The 16,800-nt window shown below is 36.5% G+C and overlaps 1 protein-coding gene across 1 annotated transcript in view; it reads right to left on the minus strand.

The window, feature by feature from the left end:
• Positions 1-16,800, minus strand: part of TMEM131 (transmembrane protein 131) — a 103,273-nt gene that overhangs the window by 73,647 nt on the left and 12,826 nt on the right. The window contains exon 2 of the mRNA XM_037376075.1: positions 8,421-8,482. Coding sequence (XP_037231972.1) covers positions 8,421-8,482 — 62 coding nt within the window. The remainder of the gene's footprint in view (positions 1-8,420; positions 8,483-16,800) is intronic.

The raw sequence follows: 16,800 nt of genomic DNA on the forward strand, positions 1-16,800 counted from the left end.
AGGAAAAGCCTGGGTTTTACTTTCAGACGTCTGTTAAGCAGAATGACAAATTCATTGCAGTGACACTTGTGTTTTGAGCAGGGGGTTGTTTGCTTTTGGTTTGTTTGGGTTTTTTAGTGGATATTTTGTTGTGTGGGTTTTGGTTTGGGGTTTGTTTTTTTTAAGTTTTCTGTTGTTGGTTTGGGTTTTTGGTTTGCTTTGGGGTTTTTGGTTTTTTGTTGATTTTTGTTTTTTTTTTTAAATCAGGGTCAATCAAGAGCAAAGAAATAGCATACCAACTTCAGCAGCTCATCAACCATAGCATCATGGAACTAAACCAAAAATAAATCTCATGTGGCAGTTTCTATAATTACCACTCATTTTTATTACATGTCAATCTTTAGAGTCATGCAGTAAACAAAAACATACAAATGTGTTCAGTTACATTTCTAAATACTTTTTTTGAAAAATTTGATCTTCACATAAAATTGTGGACCTACCGTGCTGCAGCCTGGCATGCTGTTTTTCCTGTGTGACTGCACAAAACTGTCAAACATAAATGCCAAGAACTAAAACCATGTATCAGATCAATCACTGTTTAAAGTGTAGGCTTTGTTGAATACTGCCAGTTCATCAGGTAAAGAGAATTAAGATTATGCTCTTCGATACAGTTTATTCTTTTCTCCTCATACATCTGTAGGCTCATACATTTGTAATGGAGCAGCATTAGCACAGTACAATTATTAGGAAAATTTTATTAAATCTTATCTGTATGGGAAAAGTATTGCAAATAAAAAAATACTACCTTGCAATGTACAGATGCCCAAGGCGGCTGCATGGGCACACTATTAACATTTCAAGAGACAATAAGCTAAGTTACAGGGAAAGAACCTTCAATTCTATTAATTTCCTGATCCAACTGACTGCCTAACAACAAAAACTAAGGTCAACATGGAAGAAACTGAAACATACAGCTGAGTGGTGAAAAAAGCAGGAGAGGGGGGAAAAAAAAATCATTCCTTTTAACAGTAATAGGGGTTTATAATCCTCCCACTTGAAAGGCTATGTTCAAGTCTTGGAGATAGATGATTTTTTTAATTTGAAGATAGCAGCGACAGCCTAAATGCACATGCTAACAGTTGCATGCCTTAATTTATCTCTTATATAACCCTGGAAGGATTAAACTATAAACCAAAAGGATTTCGGAATAAAGATCTTGAGAGAACTTGCACACAGCGAGTTAGAAAATTTGAAGTCAGTCAGCCACAGCGATTTCAAGACTTAGAACGATTTCTCTCCAGAGGCACATATCCTCAAAAAAGATTTTGCAGAGAATCTGTACCTGAAAACACACCTTACACACTCAGTGCAGTTGTGGAACAATAAACAATGATCTTGTGCACATGCAGAATCAAATACAGACCTTACAGTCTGAAGGCTGTCTCTAAAGACATACCCACGGTTCCTAACTTTAGCCAGAAAAAACCAAAAAAATCCCACCAAAAAAAAAAAAAACCAAAAACAAAAAAAACCCCAAACCACCAACAGAAAAATAAAGGTTAATTTTAATGCCTCACCAGTTTGTTATAATAGCTATTCTTCACTTCTTGGTAAGAGGTCATATTACCTAGTACTACATTCAGTCATCTAAACATAGGCATCTGCTGCCACTTGAGATAAATGTCCTAGGGCAACCTGCCTGGTCTCCGACGGACATCCAGAAGGGCACACAGTTTCTCCTGTGCCCTGTGCCTTATCTCCACATTCAAGTAGATGTCCGGGACAACCCAGGGCATCTCAAACAGCACTGCTTACGTACGTTTAAGTAACTGAATTAAAGCTTTGAAGCCTTAAACAAGGATGGTAGGTCGCAGGGGCAAAGCAGGGAGGCCCTCTCAATTAAGACCTAAAGTTTCTGGACACCAAATACATTTCTTTAATGTTATCAAAAGTCTCAACAACCAAAGCTTTCTGCAATTCCTACACAAGAATATCCACACTGATTTAAAAGACTCTTTCAGTACATTTTACATATTGTTATTTTATAGTAAGACTGGTTCCTTCTTGTAGAAAAGCTATGTGCTACTTACAACTAGATGTTGAGAGACAGCTACAAAACCGATACGTAGATGGCAGCCTAAATCTTCATCGCTGCATTCATGAGCTCTATGCTAGTAAGTAGGATAACTTAAAAAAAAACATAGTTAATGATTAGTATCTTGCTTAAGGTAATGAAAAAAACCTGAATGCTGTCACCTGAAAGGTAGCTGAAAGTGGACTGAACTGAGTCATTCTTGCCATGCTCTTTCATGACCCAAACTCACATACGGAACAAAAACATCAGTTGACTAGCTGATGCAACACATGTTATTGCCATTGGCTTTGCAATAGTCACTCCTGGGCATCAATTAATTATTTTTAAACTAAAGCCTTGGAATGACAGTTCTTCCTGTACAAGAAGAAGCAGCTGCTTTTTTTTTTTTTTTTCCTGAGCATCAGAAGGATTTTTTTTTTTCCTGAGCATCAGAAGGACTTCAGCTGCTCACAAGCAATGGCAATGAACTGAAATGCCTTTTATTCTTTTATAGATCACATGCTTTGGAAGGAAGCTCCTGAGGCCATCTAGTCAACCCTTGCTCAGGGGAGGTCTAGTTAGTGCAGTTGGCTCACAGCTTTGGGTCATAGAGTTCTGGGTATCTCCAAAGACAGAAATTCTACAATTTCTTTGAGTAACCTGGTCCAGTGCTTCATCATCATCAAGTTTAAAAGCTTTTTTTTTTTCATGGGTTTGGCTTCCATGCTGAAATTTGTGTCCAAAGCCTCTCATCCTCCCACTGTGCACAATGAAAAAAGCTGACTCTTGTTAACTCTATACTGTCCATAGCAATTAAGTTTTTCCTTTGGTCTTCTCTTCTAGAGGCTGAAGAAACACATCTAATATGAGAAGCATTCCACCCCCCTATCATTCTGGTACTCCTCTGCTGTGCTTGCTCCAGTACGTCAGTGCCTTCTTTGTACTGGGTAGCCCTGACTGGATACAGTACTCCCGCTGCAGCCCCAGAAGTACTTAAGCGGGGGAATATCACACTTATCTTCTGGCTCCATATTTGTTCATACAGTTCAGTAGGCTGGTGGCCTTCTTTGCTACAAGTACACATGGGTAACTTATATTCAACTTGTCTACCAGGACGTCCCACATCTTTTCTGCAGTGCTGCTGTCTAGCAGGTCACTGCCCAGCCTGTCCTGTTACACAGGGTTATTCTCTCCCAGGTGCAGGACTTGCATTTGCCTTAGCTGAATGTCATGAGGTTCCTGTCAGTCTGCCAAAGTCCCTCTGAATAGCAGCCTTGCCTTTCAGTGTATCAGCTACTTTGCCCAATTTGGTAGCATCCGCAGACTTACTGAGAACACTCCCTGTATCACCATCCAGACTGCTAATGAAGACATTAAGCAGTATTGTCCTCAGTATCCAGCTCTGTCATGCGTAACTGGCTGCCAGCTGAACTCTGTACTGTAGAGTACACCCATCGAGGTCAGTGGTCTAGCCACTTTATTACCCACTTGTGCAATCTGTATCTTAACAGTTTGTCTATATGGATATCAATGGAGGCCGTATCAAAACCCTTTTAAAAGTTAACACACAATACGAAAATTCGAAGTGATAGAAAAAATGCATTTAAACTTCACATTCTGAAAATGCTATTGCTGATAGACCAGAACTGAATGTTTGCCACTTCTGTTAAGATACTTCTTTACCATGCCATATGGAATGAAGTACAGATCATGCAGAAAATACTAAAATTCCTCCAGTAAGAGATCAGCATTGCCGATTCCCAGGCATGTAACTCAGTCCCATAACTTCCCCACCGCAAAGCCGCTGCAAAGCCACTGCAAGTCATGTTAAGGTTCTGTCAATTTGACATTTAGAACCATTATAATTCTCATTACCAGCTGCGCTGATCAGCAGTTTACAGCAGTTTATGAACAAAACCAGCAAATATGTATTAAGTATATACAAACCGTAACATTTTTATTTCCCCCCTATTTTAGCTATTCTGCAAACCAGTATGTATCAGTACAGTAATTTCTAGTTCACCTGTAAAGAAGCATTTCATACACTTAAGACTATTGCAGCAGTAAGTGTAGTGATTCATGTAAAAGAATTTGACTGAAGAGTCTTACCATTTTCCTTTTTCATTGTTGGAAAACACTACTTGAAAACGCTACTACATAAGGAGAAGAACCTTCCAAACACACAGTCTGAAAGAAGATTGCTCATTGTGGAAAACAGTGGCCCCAAATACACTGTCCAGGAAAACATTAGATACCCAAGGCAAGAGCTCTCACAATAAATATAATAGCTTGGGAAACAGTCCTCTATGAACTAAAAGCAAATGCAAACTGTGCTCTGAAAAATAAATTTTACTTTACTGTTCACTTTTCAAACTAAAGTCCTCAAAAAGTGAGACAGTATGTTGGCTTAACATGAACGGAAAATTATTAAAAGTAACAATTGTAGTTTATTTCATCACTCCTAATATTTGCAGATGACATCATCATCATCAGGGGCTTGAAGCATCTGTCTGGTCTGGACAAGGGTTCAAATCATCAGGACACACGGAGGCTTGAGACTGACAAGGAAAAGTTCAGCTGAAGAACTCAAATCTAAAACTGGGAATAACTGACTAACCAGTGGTACACCAAAGAAAAGAATGCGTCTGGAGAACATAGTGAACTACCAACTATATGAGCAAACAAAATGCTGTCAAATACTTACAACTCATTTTGGAATTACTAAACAAAATGTTATTACACGGGGAAGCAACCACTCTGTCCTTTCTCAAAGCACTAATATCCCGATTAAATGCCACACTAAGTAGTGTGTAGACAAATAAAAATCCAGTAAAGAAAGTTGCAGGGTGTTTTTAAACATTTCCATGAAGAATCTATACGTGCCTTTTGGTACAAAGTTATCTACGAAAAGCACCAAAAACCTAACAAAAAACCACCTGAATATACACTAGAGAAAAAAGAAGCGGCAAAACCAGCTTAGGCATGAAACAAATATGTACTTAAGGAAACTTGTGAAAGTTACTTCTCTAGAGGTTTTAAGAACAGAAGAGTCAAGCATCTGCCAAATATAGTCCATCTACACACAACACTAACTGAAGAAAGTACTAGGTGATGGTCCATTCCAACCAAACAAATCTATGGCTCTGTGAAGTGCCAGACAATTATATACACATCTGCAAAATGCCTGCTACTGAAGAAAAACCCAACCCCTACATTGCATTGAGCAACGGACAATTTACATTAATACAAATCCTAGTCTATGTTCAGGACCTAAATAAATGATTTGAAGGGTTCAAAAAGCTGTTGAATCCTTAAGGGGACTGATTCATATGAAGGTTAGACAGAACTAGGCGATTCTCTCATTACTGTAATTTAATCCATAGGCAGAAATAACATAAATTTATTCAGATATACACCTTTAATCTAAACATGTATGCTAAAGAATAAAGGTCTCAGTTTTGTTCTGTTAAGAAAGAGGGCAAAGCTACATGGCATAGCACTTTCTAATTCACATACTGCAAGTCCATACCCAAAAAGCAGTGTCTCTACTTCACTACTATTACCCACTAGCATGAACTAATGAACTATTTCCACTTTCAGTTTATTTTTACTAAATGCCAAGGTCTTTAACTGAAATATTTAAAGATTTATGTTCTTTCAATAAATAACTGTTTGAAGTCAGTCTGGTCAAACCCAATTTCCCAACATACTTCATTTATTTTTTCCAACAGAAGTCCTAAAGTGTGTTTGAAACACATAAGGAGCGTTTCGTTGGTAGCATGTAGTTCAAATAAGTACAAAAAACCAGCATCAAAAGGATACACTCTAACTGGAGGGAGGTAGCAGGGATTCCCTAATGATTAAATTACTTAAGACTCAGCATTTGATTTGCCTTACTTGAAAAGCAACTCCTTTAAATAAGAAAATGGCTTGCTTCCACTGTAAAGATACCCAGTTCTCCGGGGGGGGTGGGGGGAGAATAAACCAAGACTGGAGATGGCTTTGACACCTCAGTGATTATTAATCGCTTCCTTCACTGAATTGGTTTTTATATTAAAAAAAAAAATCACCTGAAGGTGATGTAACATTAGACACTTAAGTGAGTTACTATTGTCATCATCGTATTTGTGCTGTAATGATGAGTGACCTACAAAAATTTGTGAAAACTTACAGAAAGCCTAAAAGAGAAATGTTCAATGACATTACAGTAGGTTTAAAACTTTAGTAACTGCTATTTACAAGATGTAAATCTGTTTATACACAATTTATTTGCTTTAGTTTTATTTTTTAATTGCAGTAAGTAGTCACAAGAGGTCACCATATTAAAATATACAAGAAAAACACAAATAAATTGTAAGCTAGAGAAAACACGCTGTATCATTCTGCTTAAAAGGAACTGGTTTCATTTACCTAGGTATTTTTTGGCTTAAGAGCCATAACCATAATTTAAAACATAGAAACCATTTATTAGACATTTTGTCTCTCTTGCTTTGTTTTAAATCAAACATTCAGCAGTATATTAGGATAAGTGGCAGCCAAATGCTATCCAAAGCACTGCAAAGTTTACAGTGTGACATCCAGAATTGCTTGACCTTGTTCCATCATAATATGTAAACTAGTTCTCTTATCTCTGTTGCGTCTTGCAATAAAATTGGATCGATCAACAATTCATTTTATTTTTGCATCCTTATAATTATTGAAGTGATTCACAGCAGCACCATTACTTTCTAGTCCTGAAAACTACACTGATTAATAGAATGCTAGCATACATAAATAAATTCAGATTTGTAAAATTAATTTTAATTAGTTACAAATAAAAAACCCCAATATAACAACCCTGGGGAAAAAACACGACCTAAAATGTAGTTAAGTGAATCCGACTACATTATTTTTATCTTAAATACTGGACCAACACCTTTCTGTCATTGTTATTAAACCACTCCTGTTGAACAAAATATACTCTAATAGAGTATGTAAAACAAAGGAAACTAAGCCTAGTGATGTTTTTCTCTCTTATATTTATACTGGTATGTGTATGTCAATGCAAGTTAAAGAAATATTCTGAGTCAAAAACTGCAATAATTGAGACTGTAAAATTTCCATATAGTCCATGTATCTATATGCATTTAGCACATGACAGTAAACAACTGTTAAATGAGGAACCTGGGGCTTTTTTGTTTGCTTGTTTGATGGTTTGGTTTTTGGTTGGTGTTTTCCTGGGGGGAGGAGGTGTTGGGTTTGTTTGACTGTTAACTGCAACTTTTTCTGTCATCAGTTTAGATAATTTTTAAGTATCTCATCCTTGTACACTATAATCTTAAAATCTGTAGTAACTTATTCTTGATTAACACTAGGGACCAAGCAGTGAAAGGAAAAAAACCTACACAAAACACACAACCAAGGTAGATGGGTGAGAAAGAAAAACACACCTTCACAAATCTGAAACGAGTAATATTATCACAAGCCCAGAACTATGCAGCTTTTACATTTGTTGACTCTTCTAGACTAGAGAGGAGATAGGAATTGTAAATCAAGCACTGCACTGGTAAATAATAGAAGTTAAACAGTCACATACCATGTGTTCTAATCATTTAAACAATTAATTGCTTTCTCCTTTCTCCTCTCCTCCCTCTCAACTATCAGGACTAACATCAAGGAATTTTAACAGAAGCTATTCTCAACATAAATACAATCCACAGAATTCATGTATATTAAATTCTAGTCAATAGAACTTCAGAACTACATTGCTGTCAAGTATCAAGCCATGTTGCTATGGATTTCATCCCAATCACTACCACCATCTCAAAGTATCAGCATGTAGTCTTTAAAATTAACATTTCATCTGTTTTGACTGTCACCAAGAAAAAGCTGAAAAAAATGGCAACTTTATACCTGAAAAATCCATATTTGCAACAGCAATTACCTCACTGCAGTAATTTGAACTTCATTTAAAGCCAGTGGTGACTTGGTCTGAAGGGCTGCCTTTACATTTGGGAATTTTGCAACACTTCTCAGTTCCTCTAGTTGTGCTATCCAATTACATCCCAACTCTACATCAAGATGAGTCTTAAACACAAAACATCCCACAGTTTTTCTGAGGGAAAAAAAAAAAAAACCCAACTGGATAAACAGGCCAGACAGAACCTGTGGTAAACACCAGTTTCCCAACACAAAAGATCAGGGAACCAGAACCTCAGGACACACCGAAGTATACTGCTGATAATAACTCCAGAAGGTCCAACAGTTTTTGGACCTAAGTTTGATGCTTGCTTACTTTCAAAATCCATTCACCCATGAGTTTCAAAAAGCAGCTACCAAAAAGAAGATGAAACATTTCTAGTTCAGATGATTTTCTCAGACTACATACCTGCAATAAGTCTCCTTCATCAAAACGTAGCATTTCTATTATGCCATCTGACTGGATGAAAGCTGCAAAGAAAAACAAAAAAACTAAGTAACTACCAGAAAAATATTTTGTTACTAAACAGAGTAACTTAAACATCTGAAATCTTAAGTACCTTACGTTTTGTATATAGAGCTATGACAAATCACAGTAACAAGAGTCTCTAACAAAATACCAAACACAAATCTGTCATACAGATTTTCCCAAGAGCTCCAATTCCAAGATGTTTGTATTAATAAGCATCACACTTTGCAAATCAGTCTTTTGGCATAAAAATGTTCAACTCCAAAGTGAACAACTTCTTCCTGGTTCCCTAAAAAGGCTGGCTGTACCAAGCTAACCCAGTATTTCAACCAATATGACTGACTGGATACCTATTCAACAAAGTTTAATACATCTAAGCCCAGAAAGAATTCTGACACTTAATAATGGAATTTCAGTTTCATGTATATAACCAAAATCTTAACTGTACATCTGGAAAGCCTCGTTCACACTGATCCCTAATTTTTAGTGTGGCAACAACTCTCTCCATCTTGACAGCAACATAACAAATTCTGGAACAGTTTAGAAGTGTTTGCACCATATGACTAAACTCGATGAAAAGTTCATGCCTCAATCACATATAGGATCCTCAAATTAAGCATTCTTCCTCCACTCATTTCCTCTAAATGTTTGGCAAGGCAATTGTTCTTCAATTCCTCTCATAATGTAGGGGATGCTACTTTCTTTTAAAGACAAAGAAATAAGGGCATTGCCCTTCCTGTAAAATACAATAGTCTGTACAAGAATGAACATGAGTTAAAAAGGAAAGAGAAGTTCAGAGAGGTCTAAATTTCACTCCCCAAAAGACTACTCACACACAAACACACAGAGCAGGTCTTTAGGATAAAATACAGTAACAAACTCAAACCAGAAATTTGTATTTTAAAAAAATCGCTATAAATACCTCCTCCCCTACCCTATGACCTTATTCCATGACTGCCTTTACCATTCAGCTAGATGAAGCTGGGAGTATGATAACACACCTCTCTTTCTGCAAAGAGGAATAACTTCAGAGGAACAAAGAGGAAAAAGTTAAAGATTTCCCAGCCCACAGAAGCATAGTGTACGCTTCTGGAAGATGGAATTTGAATCCCAGTCTGAAAAAAGAGATTTAAACCTTCATCTCCCACTTTGAAAGTCAGTGTTCTAACAAGAACAAGTATTACAAGTGGCCATGTTGGTGACCTTTTATATATGATATTTTAAAAGAAAAAGTGACCTTAGTTTCAGAAAGCAGAAATAAGAAAAAAGCACTCTTGGCAGACAGGAGTAAAGTCACTTACCACACAAAGAAACACTATTTTTGACATGTATTTGTCCCAAGCATTTCCTCACTGCTTTAGTGAAACCTCACTCAGCACCCAAAATTCAATCTGCTACTTAACATATCACTGTCTGCACATCCAGTCTACATCCCTGATTCCCCTCATATTTTGATACCTTCTCCTAAAAGCTACAAACTCCACAACCATGTTTTCATATGACCAAAAGTAAAAGTTAACATAAAACAAAGGTTGCTGCTGTCATCACCAAAAGTCTTTTTGGTATGCAAGCAACCCAAACAAATAAACAAAATCCCAAATCACAACATTTTATACAATTACTTTTCAAGCTACCATACCTCTGAATCCTAACGTGTGGTGACACAGGCTGAGAAAGCAGCCCAGTGCATGTGGAAGTCTGAAAATCACCACAGAGGACAAGAGGCAGGGGGTCAGATTATAAACAATATGCATGCCCTGCAATATTAACAGTGGCATGAGCGGTACTAGTCAGTCATGTCAGCAATATCTTAGAATTTTTTTTGGTGCATTCATTGTTCTATCTTAATGATTTCCAAAAGAAACAAAAGTCATCCTTAATCCAAGAATTGGAGGTTTGGTTAATCATTTATATTGAAGAACTATACAGAACATAGGGCAAGGAAAAAAAGAAAAAAAAAAAAAGAAAAACACCCAGAACAGTATTTAAACAGCTGTTACAAGATCAAGTCCTACAGCTTATGAAAATCTGGGCTTTTAAAACTTAAATTACTGGAGTAGGACCATCAGTTTAAATTTAATCCTAGAAACAAAGAACAAGTGGAGTTTACAGAGTTAACTGGCAATACTTATGCAAGACATTCAAAAGCCACTGTTTAATTTTGTCTTTAAAACCACTCAAAAAACCCTATCTATAAACGAATCATAGCACAAGAGTAAAAATGAAGCTTTGACATGTCAGGTTAAAAGGCAAAGTATGACAGCTAATCACAATTCCATAGAAATGTCATGCCTATGCTCTGTGCAAAAAAATCAAGTTACAGTTTAGCTGATATGGAAGGTAAATTCTCAATTTTTAACTCAGGGAGAAATCCAGAATGAAATTAGACTTTCTGATGTACTTTATTTATTGCAAATTTAATGATGACAATTTTAAAAAAGATTTTATCTATACAAGCGCACCTTCCTAATAGTCAAAAAGAACTGCACCTCTGAGGTTGGGCTTTTTGACTTCTTTTGTTTTCTAGCTTTGTTTTGGAAACAAAGAAAACAGCACTTGACTGTGACATCAGGCACAAACAAAAAAATCATTAGGAAAAGGCTTTTTATATTCATATCTACCAACGAGTAAAACTTAAAAGCGTATTTAATCAAATCACAAATTCTTAGTATTTTCCTAACACTTCTCCCCTGTTTTAAACGATACACTGTAGATACAAAGAGCAGAAAGTAGCAACGGTTCTTCCACAAGGCTAGCACACACAGACGCTCACAGAAACTAGCCAAAACTTTCTACACAAGCAGCTTGAATGCAGGCAGCCCTTCTGTAAACCCCAAACACTTTCTCAGCCACTCTTCAGTTACTTCGTCTTTGCGGCAGCTTACGAACAAAGCAACAGATGTCACAGAACATTCTGAGTGGATGACATTGTTAAATAGAAGTGCCATTCATCATTACATCATTTAAGAAATGTTTTTAGAGAGCAGATGACAGTTAGTGCCAGGTGAAGTCTGATGCACGGCAAAGTTTGGCGGCTGGCCATTTCACAGCAGTCACTTCTCAAGTGAGACTGTGATGAAGTTTCTGTGGTTATACCCTTCACTTTGTTTTAGACTAACTTTCAAGTCTTTGCTTCTACTTTATCAATTATTTCATCAAAGCAAGGAAATTCCAAGTAAATACCTACACCTTTGTGAGCTGAAAGCCTGTTTTTGCAACTGACTTCTCAGACTCTCAATTCAGGATGAAGCAACGAGTCACCTCATTCAAATAAGGCAAAGCCTACTACATTTTAAAAAAGCTCCACTGATGAGTCATAAAGAATCACCCAAATCCCTGTAAGAACAGCTCTCAAACTGTCCAATATGGACCACAGAGAGGACAAAGGCTTCTTCAAAGTGAAATGCACACAGTGCCCAAAGAAGAGCACACTTCCTTCTGGGTATTTGCCCACTCCAGAATTAGAAGCACTTGTACTACCTGAGCTAAGTAAATTCATAAACTTCTGCAGTGCCAGTCCAAAAATAGTCTTCTCTATCCTTTTACACAAAATATGTATGTCACCAATAGAGAATAGGTTATTAACAATGCCAAAAGACTCTGCAAGCAATTAAGTATGAGATCACTTGGGCATGCTTTATTAGGTGAACCATTCCCCATGCTACAGAGGAAGATGACTGTTTCTGCAAAGTCCCTAACAATTTCTTCTGGAAAAACTTCCCAAAGTCTGGGCTGATATCGTCATGCTCTACCATCAGTCTAATACTGTAGCCAATACTTTGATACTCTGGAATAGTAAACTGCAGCAAATTAAGACCTGCCGACTGCCATTTCAGTCACCCCTGCCACATGACTGGCAACTGCTATGAGAGGGGCACAACATAACATTTGGGGTAGGAAGCATCTCAGCTGTCCCAGCGTGATCTGCCACCGCACAAATCAGCAGCCAAGAAGCCAAATTACACCTTAGGAAAATAATTTCTTCCTGACCCTACAGGCAATTGAAGCCCTGAAGACTGCTTAGAATAGTTATTAGTCAAACTTTACATGTTATTAGCATGTTCACAGCCCAAAGAAGGAAAAGGATTAAGCTTCACATGTATAGATTTCTAAGCCAGAAGAATCACCATCTCCATTCCTCCTCACCTATGCTGAGCAGGTATTTTCTTCTAAGAGATATACACAGATCCCTCTCAGCAGAAAACCTTTATCCTTCCAAGATCCCACAAGATGCAAATTTATGAGACTCATGAGAATCTGTGACAATTTCAGTCTCACTACTTGGATATTAAGTGATTTCAGGGTCAAATTTTTCCAGCTTCTAGCTTGCATATCCTGGTTTCCTCTTTTCAGACAATACGTCACTATTAACAGAAGTGATATAAGCAACAGCAAACACTAAAAATATAAAAAAACCCCACCACTAAACCCAATAAAAATAGAAGTTTCATTTTCTGCTTGTTTTCAATTTGCAAGCATTTAAAAGGCAACTTTTTTTATTAAGTCAGCTTTTGTATGAAAAGCACATGAAAGGTATCAGAAAAATCTATAAATCTAAGTCTTTCCACTAGCTCCAAAACACCTTTTTCTAGGGAGAGCATTTTCTAAGCTTTTCCAAACTCTTTAAAAAAATAACAATACAAAACCCACAACCACAGCCATAACCCCTAACCCCCTAAAGCACAGCTTTCTGGAACAGCAAAAAACACTATCCAGTCATTATTACCAGCAGATTTCTAAATCCTTTCCCCTGCCCTTTCCAATAACATCACAGTACTTGATGGTAAACACCTAAAGTAGTAAAAACGGAAACAATAGTGCCCTAAACAGACATTGAATTCACTTAAATTCCTCAAAGCTTAAGCAGCATCTTTTCACAAGTTTATATAGCTCGCAGCCAAGTTTTGCTCAAATATATTCCTATTTTAACTGTCTCTGTTCCAAGCCTTTTATATTTGAGCTTAAAATAAGAAAAGTACAGATGAACAAAGCAACAAATAACAAGAAGAAAATTTTAAAATCCTACAGGTCTCTAAAATAAACCAGAACTTACTATCAAAATCATTTTAGCCAACACCAGTCTTTAGAGGTGCTCAAATTACACATAACAGACTAAGTTTGCATGTAATGCGAGACCACTGAATATGCCAAGACTCTTGGTGCACAATTATAAAAAAATTCTCCATGGTTTACAGGTTATAAGGCCTACTCTGAGATCTAATTTTTAAGATGGCTTTGCACATTTTTCTTTCATATAGGCACTGTCAATTTCTTCATTTCAACAGGAATGCATATTCTGGCATACATGCTTATAAAAACACTATTCTGAAATATTACTTAGTTCTTACTCCATAACACAGTTTTTTTTTTAATTAAACAGATTTTTTTTAAATAAAAATCATTTTTTTATGTTAATCATTACATATCCTCTCACATACTTGCAAGAACTGTTTTCTCCCTTAACTCTTGTCTAAACCAATTTTCTAATTTTCTTATAAGCTATATTTATACAATATATATCAGCTAGTCTATGAATTTTCTCCAAATTCTGGAAATAGTGCCCCAACTTACTAAAATAGGGCCAGATTGATTATTTAAACCTCTCCTAATTTACACTAAGTTTTTTAAAGTCCAGTTTTTAACGCTTTGATTTAATAACTAAGCTCACTTCTAGGTAACTATAACCACGAGCCAATTACAATGTGCTAAATGTCATTCACTTCTGTCTATGCAATTGTAATTACAGCATTTGTATCACTACTGGTTAAACACAGCACAACTAAAACTGTACAAGTTGGTTTTATAGCTTTGACTCAATTAACTGCTTATGTGCAATCACACAGTTTCAACCATCCTGAAGAGTGGAAAACTAAGCAGCATGTGAAATAGAGGTAGGTGGATATATAATGATATAACAGCATTTATGAAAGGAAAATGACACTGTAAAAAATTAAATACCCCACAGATAAAGAAAACCAGTATTATGCCACAGTGCAAGCAACCATTATCATTGTATTCAAGAATATAAAAGTCTGGGGAGCCTCAAGAAACACACCCCAGTTCAGCGTTCAACACAATAAATGCTGTTTAAAGACAGGCCTATTTTCCAAGACAGGAGAGTCAGCATAGCCATCAGCTTGAATGTCTGCCTATGTCCAAACAGGTGACTGTTCTCTGGAAATGTAAAAATCATTCTCCTATGAGCTGGCGATCTCAGGCAAGAGGCTCCAAGAAAGGATTACCAGCCAACAGGCTTCCTTTCCACATAAATCCTCTTGCACTTACATAGCAAATTCACTTGTTTCTTTTCCAGTTGTCCATAACAAAGGGAAATTTAGTAATTTTTTCCAACAGACCTCAGGAAGAGCCATCACAACTAAGACAGTAAAGACACACAAAGTAGTAAAGATCACATGCAAAAATCAGTCATTTTGAAGTATTTTTACATAGAAACATTATTAAATCTTTTTTATTAAAACCCCTAATTACCATTCCTGAAAAAGCCAGCTTGCCAAATTTTAATCTTCTGGTTACATATTAGAGTTGAAATAGAAATATTCCTAGACAACGCACTTTAGTCATCATGTGAAATGAAAAAGCAATCTATTAGCTAAATAATAAAAAGATAGAATTTTCATTAAAAACCTCATTTTGTACTACTGATTGTAAAAAATTATTTTATGACTTTACATAATCCATACATATGCACCAACCTATGCCCAACTTAATACAAGCTTAACAGAGACAGTAAATCACTTCGCACTGCAATACCCAAGTGCACAACTCACTGCTCCACAGTGGCGGGTGGGTGGGTGGGGTGGGTGGTGAAGGTCTTCAAATAATTTATATTTTACTGCACACAACAGCACAAATTTGAGTGTAAATTTGAGTGTATACACTGTTACCCAAATAAGTCTGCGTATACCTCTTTCACTAGCTTACTCCTGTATCATTTCTGACTTCAGATACAAGACAAGCTTATTTACACAGCAAAGCACTTTCCTAGCCAGGAGAGCTGTCACACTGCATTCATCCACTCATCTCTCTTCCCCTTAGCTAAGGTTGATGCGGATTTTTAGGAATTCAGTTTTTAAACCCAGCCACAAAACAGAAAGTGACAGCATGATCCTGATTGAGAACACAGTCCCCAGACACCGAAGCTACCACTGAGTTTGAGAAAGGAAGAAAGCAGGTCTCCATCCTGAAGCTGCCGTTCACACACACATTTGCCTCATGCCATTAGTTTCACACTTCAGAAAATGGTGCAACTGCTGGAAGGTTCCTTTTATGGAGTTTGCACTGATCGGACGGGTTGTGTAATAGATATATCCTTGCAATGAAACTACAGAAACATACCTAGAAACAAAAAAAGCTCACTGAAGGTAACACATACTACACCTAGCAGTTTCCTTTTATTCATTTTTTTCTCAGAAAATTACTTCAGATTGAGATGGATAGAAAAGAGAATCATTTATTCAAATACCTTTATTCTCAGGTGCCTATTCTGTACTTAGTCTGTATTTCCACCTTATAGAAATCTGCATCTCCATCCACTTGAGCTAGAGCCATTGACCAAAACCATCAATTCCAGATGGTAGCAATAAATATCATAAAACTTCACTTAAAAATTTTTTTAAGCCAAATACTATGTTAAAAGTTGCTAGATGCTTTAAAACACTTACTAAAACATTTGCCTTAAGTTGCTGCTTTATTTTAAAACATTTTAATAATTTCATTTATTCCTCCAAAGACATATAATTGCTGGCTCCAAAATGCTTCCAAGAAAATAGTATCTAATCCTGTTTTTTTCCTGAAGATTTTATAGGAGGTATGAATGAGAATACATGTTTTTAAATAAATTAAAAGAGAGAGAGAGAGAGAGAGAAAGGAGAAACAATTCATCTGGAGAAAGACTTTAGCATACATTATTTTCAAGCCACAGAAAGCAACACTTCTGACAGTTGTGAAATCTTCTCATGAATCAAAGAGAGGGAAAATTTTAAAAGAAAGTTAAAGAGAAATGCAATATCTGCAAATAGCATCCTTTTTTTCTGGCTTTGGGCCATACCATTTATGGCTTTTTATTCTTTCTAATGATGGCAATTTTAAATATTTTAAAGTGTCAATATGCTAGATTAGGTTACAGTTCTGTGTATTTGTTGTTAGTGAGCTTGTACAGGCATAAAATTAATTGGAACTAGCCTCAAAGCCAAGATAATCTGTCCTGCAAGAACAGAGGGGAAAAGCAGCAGCCCCTCTAAACTATTCTTAGATCATCATCACACTTCAGTTCTCAAATTTTAGCTCAGAAACTTCTAAT

Source organism: Falco rusticolus, chromosome 2 (genome assembly GCF_015220075.1).
Source record: "Falco rusticolus isolate bFalRus1 chromosome 2, bFalRus1.pri, whole genome shotgun sequence".
NCBI classification, from domain to species: domain Eukaryota; kingdom Metazoa; phylum Chordata; class Aves; order Falconiformes; family Falconidae; genus Falco; species Falco rusticolus.